This window comes from Dermacentor andersoni, chromosome 5 (assembly GCF_023375885.2).
Source record: "Dermacentor andersoni chromosome 5, qqDerAnde1_hic_scaffold, whole genome shotgun sequence".
In the NCBI taxonomy this organism is placed as follows: Eukaryota; Metazoa; Arthropoda; class Arachnida; order Ixodida; family Ixodidae; genus Dermacentor; species Dermacentor andersoni.
In genome coordinates, this window is record NC_092818.1 from 194287194 (window position 1) to 194300255 (window position 13062).

Genomic DNA, 13062 nt, shown 5'->3' on the forward strand with positions numbered 1-13062 from the left:
ACTCCCTTGCGTAGGCGGGCATGACGGCGTGGAGCTCGTCGAGTCAGCCGACAGTGCTCGTAGCGAACGTGCTTTCAGCCCGCGCTTCCATCGCAGGGCAGGAGACGATCTGACGGTGCGTGGTTGCCGTCCACGTGGGTGGTGCTGCAGGGCTCGTCGGTACTCCGAGTCGTCGTTGAAGCCAGGAAATGGCTTCTTCGGCCTCTTCCTCTGCTGCTTCTTCGGAGGGTCACCCATCAGAGATGGGGCCTCCGTGCGGTAGCGTGGCTCAGTAGATCGTGCCAGCTGCCGTGCGAGCCCTGAAAATAGCTGCGCTCACGAGCGCGGTCGAAGGCGGAGACGTGCGCGCGCACGAAGTGGCGGGCGAGCCGTAGTCGTCGGAGCGAGGGGCGATGCGATTTTGCACCCTCATTCGTCCGTCTACGGAGTTGCATACCTCGTCCCACTGCTGCTTGCTTAGTAACCGACAGTGCTCCTCTATGGCCCTGTTAACCTCCGCAATCTTTTTTCTAAGCCGTCGCTTGAGCTTTTGTTTTTTCCACCTATTGGTTAGCGATTCCTTTGCTTCGAGAAGGTGCTCCAGCCGACTATCATCCTTTCGACTTCGAGGTTGGTCTGGACCTTCTTGGTCGCCGCCTTAATATCTTCCCTGATCTGTTGCGTCCATTGTTCCAAGTTCGCTATCGTGCCCTGCTGCTCACGTTGGGAGTGCTCTTTCCGGATTTTTCTAAAGGCGTCCCAGTCAGTGACTACGGATTCCCTGGTAGCCTTACATGCGACCTCCATAGTTGTGGCCAGAAAATTATGATCACTACCAAGATTCTCGTTGAGATTAGTCCAGGTGGCTGATTTGAAGCCCCTGACGAACACAAGTCGAGAGTAGCAACCCGCGTACATGAATTCCCGGTCCTAGTCGGAAACACCGGATCCATCAGAAGCAGGAAGCTGTGGTTGGTTGTGACCTGCCATAAGCCTACTCCTTTGTGGATGGTCTGGGGGTAGCCCCACACTTGGTGCAGAGCATTGAGTGGACACGACTTGGTCCTGCTGACGGCCTTATTTATGATATTTGTGCATAGCACTGTTACGTTTCGCCTACGACGCGCGGTATAGCCGGCGCGGATGCAACGGACGCCGGGGCTTCGTTCAAAGCGGCGGACATTTTGGCCCGTTCGACGCCGCCGCAACGCCTCCCCGCCAAGCGCGTCCAGGCATGTTTCAATGCCACGTGTCTTCAAGTGTGCGTGTGTGTGTGTGTGTGTATGTTGGTGCCCACGCTTGTCAAAGCGCGGCAGCCGGGGAGAGGAGCTCCCCAAGTGTGAAGCGAGGAGGTCTGACCGGCGCCGGCCCGGCGGATGCGTCACTACACTCGTCCCAACGTGTCTCTCAGCCTGTCCGTGCCCAGTCACGTGCGCCTCTATCGAGGCGTTCCCTCTTGCCCTCAACTCCGAGAGTATAAGAGCAGCTGCTCCCGGACGCCGAGAGAGGCTCCGATTTCTTCTGTTGCGTTACGTGCTCTCCCGTCTCTCCACTTCGGTCGACCTGACCGCCCGCTCTTTTGCGATGCTAGAATAAACAAGTTGTTCTGTTAGCAGTCGACTCATGCTTTGCCGGGACCTTCGGATGCTTCCAGTTGTGCCCCAGGCCGCCAGGCCAACGCTACCCTTGGGGCTTGCGACCCATTTGCAACAACGGGTGTCAGCGCTGAGATTGCAACAGCACCATTAAATTTTTACCTGTACAGGTCCAGTCTGGCACCGTCCCCTCTGTGCCCTACCTGCCAGGAACCTAAAACATTGACCACTTTCTACTAACATGCCGTCGATTTAGAAATCACAGGGGAAAATCCGAATTTTCATTCCGAAAATTATATATTTCTTTCAGCGCCCAGATATATCCTCTCCTTCGGAGCTTCTTCATTGGGCGTTAGCCACAGGAGCATCTGCGTGGCCATTTGAGACCATCTTTGTGACAAGAAGGCCACCATGTTAATTCCCGAAATCAATAATTGAACAGTTCATTAAATCACCATTAAATCGCTGATCGTGCTTTGGAAATTATTCTAATGCCACCAGAAGTACCACAATATTGGCTGTCTATATAGAGTTACAGTTAAATGTATTTCTGTATCTGCCAAGTAAATCTATTTTCTAATTATCATAAAAGTCCGATACATCACCCTGACTTACCTTCTCATTTAAGTATTTCTCCCTCCCCTTTAGCCGCCGGCTTGTTGGCCAGTGCCCCGTAGTGGGTAAGCACCACAAGTGAAGGAGCAAGCAAATGCTTCCATTGCGTGGCGCCTGCTCGCACTGTTCGTTCGCAAGGGTGACATGGCAGGGAGCCCGCCGTCCCCAAGCTCGGAAGACATGGAAACAGAGGGTAGCTCTCCAGCGAGTCCGGCGACTCCGCCGAGTCCAGCGGCGCTGCGTGAATTGGCACACTTGAAGAAGCTCGTTGAGCGTAAGTGCATGATGTCGCTCCCGTCGACGCCTTATTTGAAAACGCGGACCAAAGTTTACGTTTCGGTTAAGCAATAACATACGTCCCAAGTTGTCGCCATCGACGTTAGTGATACGCGTATTTGTTTTCCTATGTAAACTCTCGAGTGAAGCTTCGCGCCAGGCTGTAAATATACGGGAAATCGTGGCCTACATAGGCGCCGGCGAACAGTACTAATGGTCCTTGTACCCAAAATCCGTGAGGAGAGCTTTTGTGGAAGCCGATCTCGGCGCGACGCTGGCCTGCGTGGTATATTCTTATGGTGGCGTCCTTTCATTCTTAGTGGCCTTGTTGCGTACAAGTTCTGTTGTCGGAGCTGCAGCCATAACGCGAATCGGCAAGAACACAGTGGTCAGTGCCGCTAGGTCTCGCCGTTTTTTAGCCCACGTACACAGCTACCTGCATGCGTTTTTTCAGTTTTGTTTTGTAAGATGGGACTACTACACTACGTATCTAGTGATTCGAAGTAATCTATACAGCACAGAAGCAGATTAACATGCCTCTCTGACGTGTTCTATAGGCGCAGCCGTCGTTAGAAGATTATTTCACATCCTGCGATGGACGCGCTTTAATCACAGCCGAAATGTGCTGCATCTGGTTGCCGCTTTGAATGAAAGAAGCGTCCAACTCAATTCAGCATGAGACTGGGCGTTGCGTGGGGTGAAATGGCTACGCTGACGCCGCGCACGGAACACATCACGAATGCAACTGACTGGTCTGTTTGCTGTTTTCTTGACGAAGCCTCTTGCAAGACATATGATGTATTCCAAATAATTCGTAGAGGCAGAGGTGTCCAACTTGACGTCGGAAGGCCGCCTCCTCTTTGTGTTAGTCCGAACATGAACGCGCCTGAACACTGCCTCCTATTCGCGTGCCCAATTTTTAATTCCGATGTAAACGAAGATGCCGGATAACATCACTAATATAGCCCAAGCGTAATTGTCCTAGTTCATAGAACGGTTGCTTCATAAGAGTCTTTGTACGCTCATACTTTATTAGACGGCTCCGTGTTGCAACGTTAAAAAGCGCGCAGTCGGGTCGACTCAAACACGAGGGGCCATGATCGTTGCGGCTTCGCCAGCGACACACAAAACGCGCCTATGTGGGATGACTCTGGCGGAAAAAATAAATCGAGCTCGACTCGGGCCCACCCTCAGAATTTAAACGCACTACGACTAAAACGCATCGCAACATACAATGCAGTGAAAACACTGGGAGCTGAAATTGAAACACAAATATTTATGGAATTTGAAGCCAAACAATTCGACAAAATTACCTGTCTGGTTGGGAAAATTGATTATGACTTTGAGTGTGACTCCAACTAAATAAGCGAATTTATTAGCCCGACGTTTTGGCTAATCTGGCTAATAAATTTGCTTATTTGGTTGGAGTCATGTGCACTCTCAAAGTCTTAAATATTTATGGGTGTGCGAGTATTAGAAATTTTCGAATAACCTCTTCAATGTTGTCCTGTTAGATTCGGTCCTCGAATCGAATAGTCCATATTAAAAATTTCGAACATTCTTAATATAGCTTTTGAATACTTTACTTTGTCTACAGTGCACGATCAAACATGACGTTGAAGCAAAACCACGATAACTTAATTCGATCCACAGTGGACATAACGCCCTGAGCAGACAGCGTCGCTCTGGAAGGCAGACATTCCTGCTGAACCACGATTACTCGCAATAACAATTGCTTGAGATTTGACATTAGACATTGGGTATTGTTTGGTACTATTTACAGATGCAACATCTGTGTCCTCTCATCGGCTCAAATCGGAATACACTCCATGGCAACATACTTGTACAATAGTCGTATACCATCTGCCACGACCGTTTGAACTATTTCGCTTTGCCATCAGCGCAGACGACACACATTTCAGGCTTGAAGACGAAGGTATACACCGGTATTAATTGGACCACAAGGCTGCCTTTCTGGAATTCATATGATTGGATTTTTATTCTGCAACAAAGCTGTGAAGATGACCAGGCGAAAAAGCTGCAGGTTGCAACTTGGCCATGATAATGCATGACCGCGTATATGCACCAAAGAGTTCTAACTTTGTGGACGAACTTCTATAGTTGTTCCTAATGCTCCCTATCTGCTTTTACTAAAACGTGCTTTATAATATGCATTGGAATGCAGAAACTTTCTAATGTTGTCAACTCGAGGATGTGAAAGTTGTTTGATGTTAATATAGAGAAGACTATACGTTATTCACAGTATAATCTAAAGACATTCGCTTCTGGCACTATATGATTCGCAATTGATTCGGTCTCGAAAACCACTATTCGCACACCCCTACAAGATTACTTTATAGACGTATATAATAAAACTGGTGCTTGTCTCAATAGTTACGTTAAATAGCCATGGCATCATTGGATTTCCGGCTTCAATTCCGCACTTGCGACGCGTACTCCAAAGCAATAGACTGACATCTAAATTAGCGGTACTTTTACATTAGCAAATTGCGACGAAATACGTTTTGTTGTACAGTACTGTACAAGTCTTCGAGTAATGCTAATAAAGAAAAGGAATCTTGTGATATAAGCTACACACTTCTTTTTTTTTTAATTGTCATTGACAACAGTGATTGAAGCGGCTACATATCTGCCACAATCTGTCTGCGGTTGCATTTTGCAATTGTGTTTGCAAAACTGTTCACTTATCCATTTTCGTGCTGCTCAGGGGAAGAGTCGCTGAATGCGAAGACGGACAGCGAGTTCCTGATGGCGTTCCTTCGCTTCAGCCGCATGAAACACAAGCGTGCGTTCGAGTTCCTGAAGCACTACTACGACTCCAAGAGGAAGGAGGTCGAGCTGTTCCGCAACCTGATGCCCTCGGAGCTGGACCACGTGTTCTCCAGGAACCTCATCGGTCTGCTGCCCGACAAGGACAAGAAGGGCCGCTTCATTCTCGTCCTCAGGGCGGGCGCCTGGAACCCCGACCAGGTACGCAAGTGGCGAATAGCACAAAACTGACTCGCTCGTATGTTGCCGACAACCACGCGCTCAGTGGAGAATCTCGGGAAATAGCGTAGACGTGCTAGGTTGAACGTGTACAGGGATTTTGAAAGAAGTACCGTATTTATTCGGATATAGGTCGACCTTTTCTTTTTTCAATATGTTACTCAAGATGAGCTATCGACCTATATTGGTGACCAAAGAATCTCGGCCTATATCTGGAACAAAGCTACCAAAAGAGCCGAGCTCGCGCCCGCCGTAAAGCCAGCCTGGAGGTTATCGAGGCTGGCTTTAAGAATGCTGCATATCCAACGCTCTATAGACGGCACCAAGCACGACGTCGTTTGGGGCGCCTAGGAATCCTGCAAGGCATCCGACGAGGACGACTTCTCTGGTGGTTCAGACGAAGATGCAGCTTGTGGCATCTACTATAGCGAGATTTATTTCGTTTATTTATTTATTTATTTATTTATTTATTTATGAATACTTTGACCCGAGGGTTGTTACAGCAGCCTACCTCACGGTAAATAAAGGTGTGTCATGTTCAATGTGTCAGATTTTTCTTAAAAGAGATAGGACGATCTATATTCGAATTATTCTTTCTTTTTTATTTCTCGGTGAGTTCAGTACGCAGAGCTCGACCTATATTCGTGCTCGAATTATTGCCGAGTAAATAAGGTATTAGGTAATAGTAGAGCTGGCGGCGGCATTTCGCGACGATGTTATCAATCGCAGAATGCATTTGTGTCACATCGGAATTCATCGCGAAAAAAGAAATGTGCGAAATAAATGTCATGATTATGTCGTTAAGTTTGTTGCAATAATTGTTTTGTGGGCTGCCGATTTCGGATGCGTCTTCCAGTATGTATGCCTATGCTAGTATACAATCGTTATTAGACTTAACCCGAACAATGAAGACATATGTGTAACGGTATAACTAAAAAAGAAAGAACAACATGGGATGTAAGAAGCATACATCGAACTTCGAAAAACGACACATTAATTCAAGTACATTCAAGTTATCCAAACTAGAAATCCCCAGCAACCTTCGCACGAGAACAAAAAGACGTTCGAGGTCTGTTAGGCTTAAGTATGATAGCGGCTGCATGCCTCTCGCAAAAACGAAAAAAAAAAGAAAGCATCAGGCACAGCCCCCGGTGTCGTACTCATACGCTAAATTCGCGCAGTGCAGCGAAAGCTACAGATCACATTAAAAAAAAAGGCGAATGTCACGCACTGCGACATCCATCCATCATGTTTCATGATTCATGTTTGGCGATAATACATACATGTTTGACGATAATTATTGTTCTGCTTAATTGCCCCTTCTGGTCGTGGTGATCACGACGCTGGTCGTCTTTCATGGCCGCCACGCGTCGTTGCCTTGCCTCACGTCTTCGAGCCAGCATGCACTCGCGGTCTGCACCACGTTTCGCTGCGCAAAAGACGCCCCTGTTCCGAGGGACGCTTCTTTCGGGCCTGGGTGTCCTCGACACTCAGTGCACGCTTTGGAGCCATTTTGCTGGCACGTGTTTACGTGCTCCTTCTGCATACGTGGCCAGCATGCTGTTGAGACGCCAGCTGCAAGCGCTCTCTTCAGGCTATGGCCTATTGTAATGTCTACACTATCACAACCTAGCGCACGACCTCCACAGCATATCACCTGCATATTTGTAGCATAGGAAAGCAAGCACGCGCCATACACACAAACTGTCAAACGCTTCCTCGGCGCCGGACGGGATGTGCGGCTGCATGGATGGATGGATGGTATGAGCGTCCCCTTTGGAACGGGGCCGTGGCTTGCGCCACCAAGCCATTGCTGTTATACTGTTTGCGCTAAACAAAGTATTCATGGATTCGCACCAACTAGCCCGCCAACGCATTGTGCTGTTATACTGCCTGATGGCCTACCCAGATTAAAGAAAAAAAGGGGGAAAAAAGACGGTATGTATGTATGTATGTATGTATGTATGTATGTATGTATGTATGTATGTATGTATGTATGTATGTATGTATGTATGTATGTATGTATGTATGTATGTATGTATGTATGTATGTATGTATGTATGTATGTATGTATGTATGTATGTATGTATGTATGTATGTATGTTATGAGCGTTACCTTTGGAACGGGAGCATGGGTTGCGCCACCAAGCTCTAGCTATTATACTGCCTAATGTCCTACCCAAGTTAAAAAAGAAAAAGAAAACACTATGAACTCCCACAACCACATTTTCTGACCCCCTATTGCGAACTTTGCTTTTGTAATTCTCCGTTTTTTGTCATTTTCCTACTTTTCTTCAACCAATCTTTTATTCGCCTCTGACCAATCTCTATTGCGGACATGTTTACTTTTCCCCTGCTCTCGCTGAACCCAAGGGCTTCAAGGAGGCCAGTGGTGCCTAAATCTACCGCTGGGCAGACGTCTTCCCATTCTAGGAAAACATGCTCCATCGTTTCCCTAGCTTTACCACAGTAAGCACATGCTTCTTCCTTGTTGTATCTCGTTTTAAGGCATCCTGATACTCGTTTCGAAAAGTAAAGAGCTTCCCTTTGAGTTACCATAAATTGTTTCTTTCCTGATTTCGTTTTTTACACTTAAGTAGTTACTCATGGCAGGTTTCTTTTCCATTGCCGCCATCCATGACATTATGTCAGCCTCTCTGACTTTCCGCTTGACGTTCTTTGTTGCTGTGTTGCCCACCCTACAGGCCGCATACTAGCTGGTAAGCTTCCTAGTTCTTTTCCTCCACTGTGAATCAATGTTTTTCCTGTACGGATACCTCAACACTCTCCCAGCCCATTTACTTTCTTCCATATTCCTCAGTCGTTCTTCATACTCAATTTTAGTGCGAGCTTCCCTCACTTCAAAACTAGTCAAGCCCATATCACCCTGCACAGCTTCATTTGTAGTCTTCCCGTGAGCGCCCAATGCGAGGCATCCCACTGACCTTTTCTTCCCATCGAATCCTTATTGTACCCCTCATTTAAAGCAAACAACTGCATTTCCAAAAGTACGTCCTGGAACCATTACACCTTTTCACATACCCCGGAGCACCTCGTACCTATTGTATCCCCATAGCGCTCTGTGCTTCATTATGGCTGCATTTCTCATCACCTTTACTGTTATTGTTCTTCCATGTTTCCATATATCTATTGCCTTTGTTTACCCATATTCCAAGGTATTTACATTCTCTTACCCGAGGTATTTCCTGGCCCTGTATTGCCACTGTCTGTTCACTGTTTTCATTGAATACCATAACACCTGATTTTCTAACACTAAATTTCAAACCTAAATTGTTGCCTTCCTGTCCACAGATATTAGCCAGACGTTACAAATCACTTTTGCTTGTTAGCTAGCAACACAATGTCGTCCGCATAATATAAACCTGGAAGCTGCTGCTCTACTACTGCACCCGCCTGCCTGTATGAGAGATTAAACCCGATATTACTTCCTTCTAGCGCCCTCTCCATCCTCACCATGTACATCATAAGCGGCAGTGGGGATAAAGGGCACCCCTGCCTCAGTACCTTGTTGATATCAACTTTCTCCTCGCTCCTTATTCCTACCCATTCAACGAAAACGGTATTTTCTAGGTAAATCTCTCTCAAAAGCTGCAGACAATGCGCGGAGGCGGATGTAGGACGTGCGGAGGCGAGCGCCACGTGGTGGTAAACCCAGTGGCACGCGCGCCAAGACCATCACAGCAGCAGCACCCGGAAAGTCGGTAGAAGAGGCTAAGAAAGCTTCGCTTTAATAGGGATGACAACTTGCTGTGTCAAAGAAAGGACTGCTGCCCACTGTGCGTCGCTATAATCCTTCCGGAATCATTTATTTCAAGCCTGAGTCGCGCTCAAGTGGATTAACCGCGGCAATGGCTATAGCCCTTCTGGTACTGATTGGCTGAAGCGCGTGATCCACAGCTTTCGATGCAGTGGTATTTTTGTACTTCACGAGTAGTAGATAACAGTCACGTCACCGCGATACTTTCGCATAATATTCATGCTTCCGCAACGCCAAAAGAGAAGGCTGGATCAATCGCATCCGGTTATCTTGCATTAACAGGCGTCAGCGCAATTCCTCATCGATCCTTTCATGCCAAGGGACAAATAGACAGATACCAGGAAAGAGGGAAAATAGGGTGAATAGAAGAAAATAAAAGGGTACTATAGTCGAGGGAGAAAGGGATATAACTGCAATTTTTACACGTCCCTTTTCCATGTGACGTCATGTGAACACGTTCTAGGACTAGCTTTGTTATGTTTCATCTGTGTAAACCGGAAACTTTAATTTACATATCAGTGCCTGTTGATTTGCCTGCTGGCTCTTCACACTTGCAATCGTTCGATTTTTAGATAGATCGCAAAGAGACAGCAGAAAGCACGACACGCCATTGTGACTTTTTTCCTGTTTGTGAGTTTACAACACTACTCTGGCTCTACTGTTTAACAAGACAGTGTCTGAATTCTAAGCGTCGTACAAAAAGGAGCACCAGTTTCCAAGCTATAGCGTATTTGCCCGTTCCCTGTATACCTCAAATTCCAATAGAAGAGGAGGCCCAGACAGCAAGGAACAATGCGCTATGGCGGGGGAGCGCAGGTGTCGTTCATGGACGTGGTGCGCGCCATCCTGCTGTGCTTCGAGTATATCATGACGAAGAAAGCGGCGCAGGACAACGGCCTCAGCATGCTCTGCGACTTCGACGGCTGGGGCTACAGCAGCATCCTAGCAGTGCCCAGTACGCGAATCGGTGGCATCTCCAAAGTCTTTGTGAGTGCAACACCCACTCGCATTTAGAGACAGTGGTGCCGATAACCTCTTGCGCCAAGTGAATCACACATGAATGAGACCAGTTTATAGCGAACAGAAGTTAATGCCTCGTCGCCCATTTTATTCCTTTTTCTCTTTTCTGTCTTTCTTCACGAATGGGGGAATGAATGTACTATATAGCAATACGACAATAATGTTGAGAGGAAATCTCACTCGGGCCAGAAATTCCGCCTGGATAGGCCAGGCGAGGGACGAGCATTCTAACTTGAAGCTAATCCCGCAGCTCGGAACGCACCGCACAAATGGGCACAGCCTATGGCTACGCCACCTGCGGCGCCACGTGTCGTTTCTTCCGGACATCTCGGAGGCCCATGCTTTGCTTGCGTGCGAGACGCACCGCGCTGACACTTGGATGGCCAAGCAGGCTCGGCTTGCCGTCGTAATTGAGATTTTAGTGCTGGATTTTCTATATTACTGGGCCAGGAACAAACCAAAAGAAAAATAGAAAGAAAAAGCATTCTTGAAAACAGCGCAGTTAAAGACGGGACAGGACTGAATTCATCCAAACGAAGCACACAAAATACATACGACGGCAGCCATCCTACACACTACCTGGTCTATCGTTATACTTTATCCCCATTTGATCTGTATAGTGGTACTATAGTTATAGGTTACTGGAAATAAATAAATGTATTGTAAATAGAAAAAAAAAGCCAACAAACATCGTTGATCATTTCGTGGGACACGTGCATCGTAGGTGCGCAAATTATTTGTGTGTTAGTGATAATGGCACACGTGTGTGAATGGCTGGCACACATGTCTTCGTTTGGATAAATTCAATCGCGAATTTTCGCTCGTCCTTGTCAATTTACTTGCGCCTGTCCGGTATTTGAGTGCGCAGTTTTCAAGAATGCAACCATACCAACTTGCCCAGCTATCGATACTTTTGAGAAGGATAATGCTCGCTGCCTGAGATGTCCAGTGTACTAAATGTTTGCTAATTGTTTGCGCATACCTGGGGGAGCTTTTCCTACAGGGAAGATGCTTAACTTTATACTTGCGTTGCTGCCTTTAAAGTAAAGCAAGGACAATGCAATCGCGGCGGAGAGAAAACCTTCGATACCAACTCTGAGCTCATATCATCTTCATAACATCGCTTTCATTGTCTGGCTTTAAACTTGTGCGTGGCCGTATTATAATTCATATAATTTTAATTTCTTAAGTAACGAGCAGGTAACGAGTAGGTATACACAAGGGAACGAAAATAAGAAGAGGAAATTAAAAAATAAAACGGGGAAGTAGAGGATAATAGGCCCTCATAAAAAGCGCTTTTCTTCAGATCTGTAAACGTGATTAAGGAGCACGGCTATAAAAGTTTGGTGCGCAGACCCGGATGCCACTCACTGCTTTAGATATTTACGTCTGTGTGACGTCGTGTCGGCAAAAACTAGTTTGTGCTAGCATATGCCACTCAATCTTTCGCGTTACTATATTAAGCTAGTTCAAATGACCTAAATTGGTAACTCTCCCACTTGTTGAAATGTCAACTACTAGAGAGATTTACCCTTGGCCTCTTTATTAGAGAGATTGTGCTGTCTAATCCACCGGAAAGCAAGCTTGCATTACTCGTAAAGCAGCCCGATTTCCAGCTTTAAGAGTGCAGCAGTGCAGTCGCGACAGGTACGCGCAAAGTATTGTAGTTGTGCCATTTACAAATATTTTCTATCTGCCTGCGTTGTTCATGACATTGGTCGGTTGTGCCCGTTGCAGCCCGGCTACCCCGTGAGGAAAAAGCGCGTTGACATCGTGAAGCAGCCTTACAGCTTCAACATATTCTTCAAGATGATCACACCTTTCCTAGACGCTGCGTCAATCGCAAAGGCAAGTCGGCTTTCCCGTAGAACCAGTGCCACTCCAGGCTTCTAACTTGCAAAAAGGACAAATAAATTTAAAAAGAAGAAAAAAAATGTGGCACACAACAAATGTGCAGGCTTGTTTCTCAGCTGTAGAAAGTTTAGCGCGCTCCAGCTGTTGCGAACTATACCAGCCAGCTCTGGTTTCATCACGCCTTCGTCTCACCGAAAATATGACATATCCCTTGCTCCGTCCCCCGGTACAGCACGTCGCAGCGGTTTAGTTGCGATGTCGTTCTGATGGCTCGAACCCGCAACCTATATGCCTTAGGTGGCGGATTCGATTCCCTGCCGCGGCGGTAGCGTTCTGATTGGGACGGAATATGACTGAGCTATATTTTGTAACGTTACAAAGTAACTGGCTAGGAGAAACGCTGTAGCGGATCGTTCCGGATACAAGTTTGACTGCCTTTAGTTCCTTATCGTGCAGAAGTATACGACCATTTTGGCACTCAGTCGGCAGCCAAGTACGGCCGCTGAGGCTGGGAATCAAACCCTTGACATCGTGCTCAAGAGCAGAACACGCCACTGGGCCACTACGACGGGTCCGGGGGTCGTACACAAAAAAAAGATGAGGGTGGAGGGGACGCTAGTATAATGCGTTTTAGGCATGCTTTAAAGGAACAATGTGGTATTTTAAACTGAAATGGTAAATTTAATTTCTGGACTATGGTAAACGTGAGAGGAGTATTAATAGACCGGTAAAGACGCTAAACCAATAGCCAAGCGTGGAGTACTAAGTTTGATTTTTACGAAGTTTTCTAAAAAAGTGCTGAAATATGCGATAATATTTTTAAGTCCCTGACACCATACCGACGTAACGGTATTGCTCTTCAGGCGCGAATATATATAGGACATTTTAACTGAGCTTTCCCGCCAAATACACGCAAATAAAGTGTTGAAGATATAC

General features: G+C 46.8%; 1 protein-coding gene across 1 annotated transcript; it reads left to right on the top strand.

Annotated features, from left to right (window-relative positions):
* Positions 1 to 4921: 4921 nt before the first annotated feature.
* Positions 4922 to 12245, top strand: LOC126532242 (alpha-tocopherol transfer protein-like). The gene is made up of 3 exons (XM_050179905.3): positions 4922 to 5456; positions 10069 to 10239; positions 12010 to 12245. The coding sequence occupies exons 1-3, from the start codon at positions 5235 to 5237 to the stop codon at positions 12163 to 12165; spliced, it is 549 nt and encodes a 182-aa protein (XP_050035862.3). The 5' UTR covers positions 4922 to 5234; the 3' UTR covers positions 12166 to 12245.
* Positions 12246 to 13062: the final 817 nt, after the last annotated feature.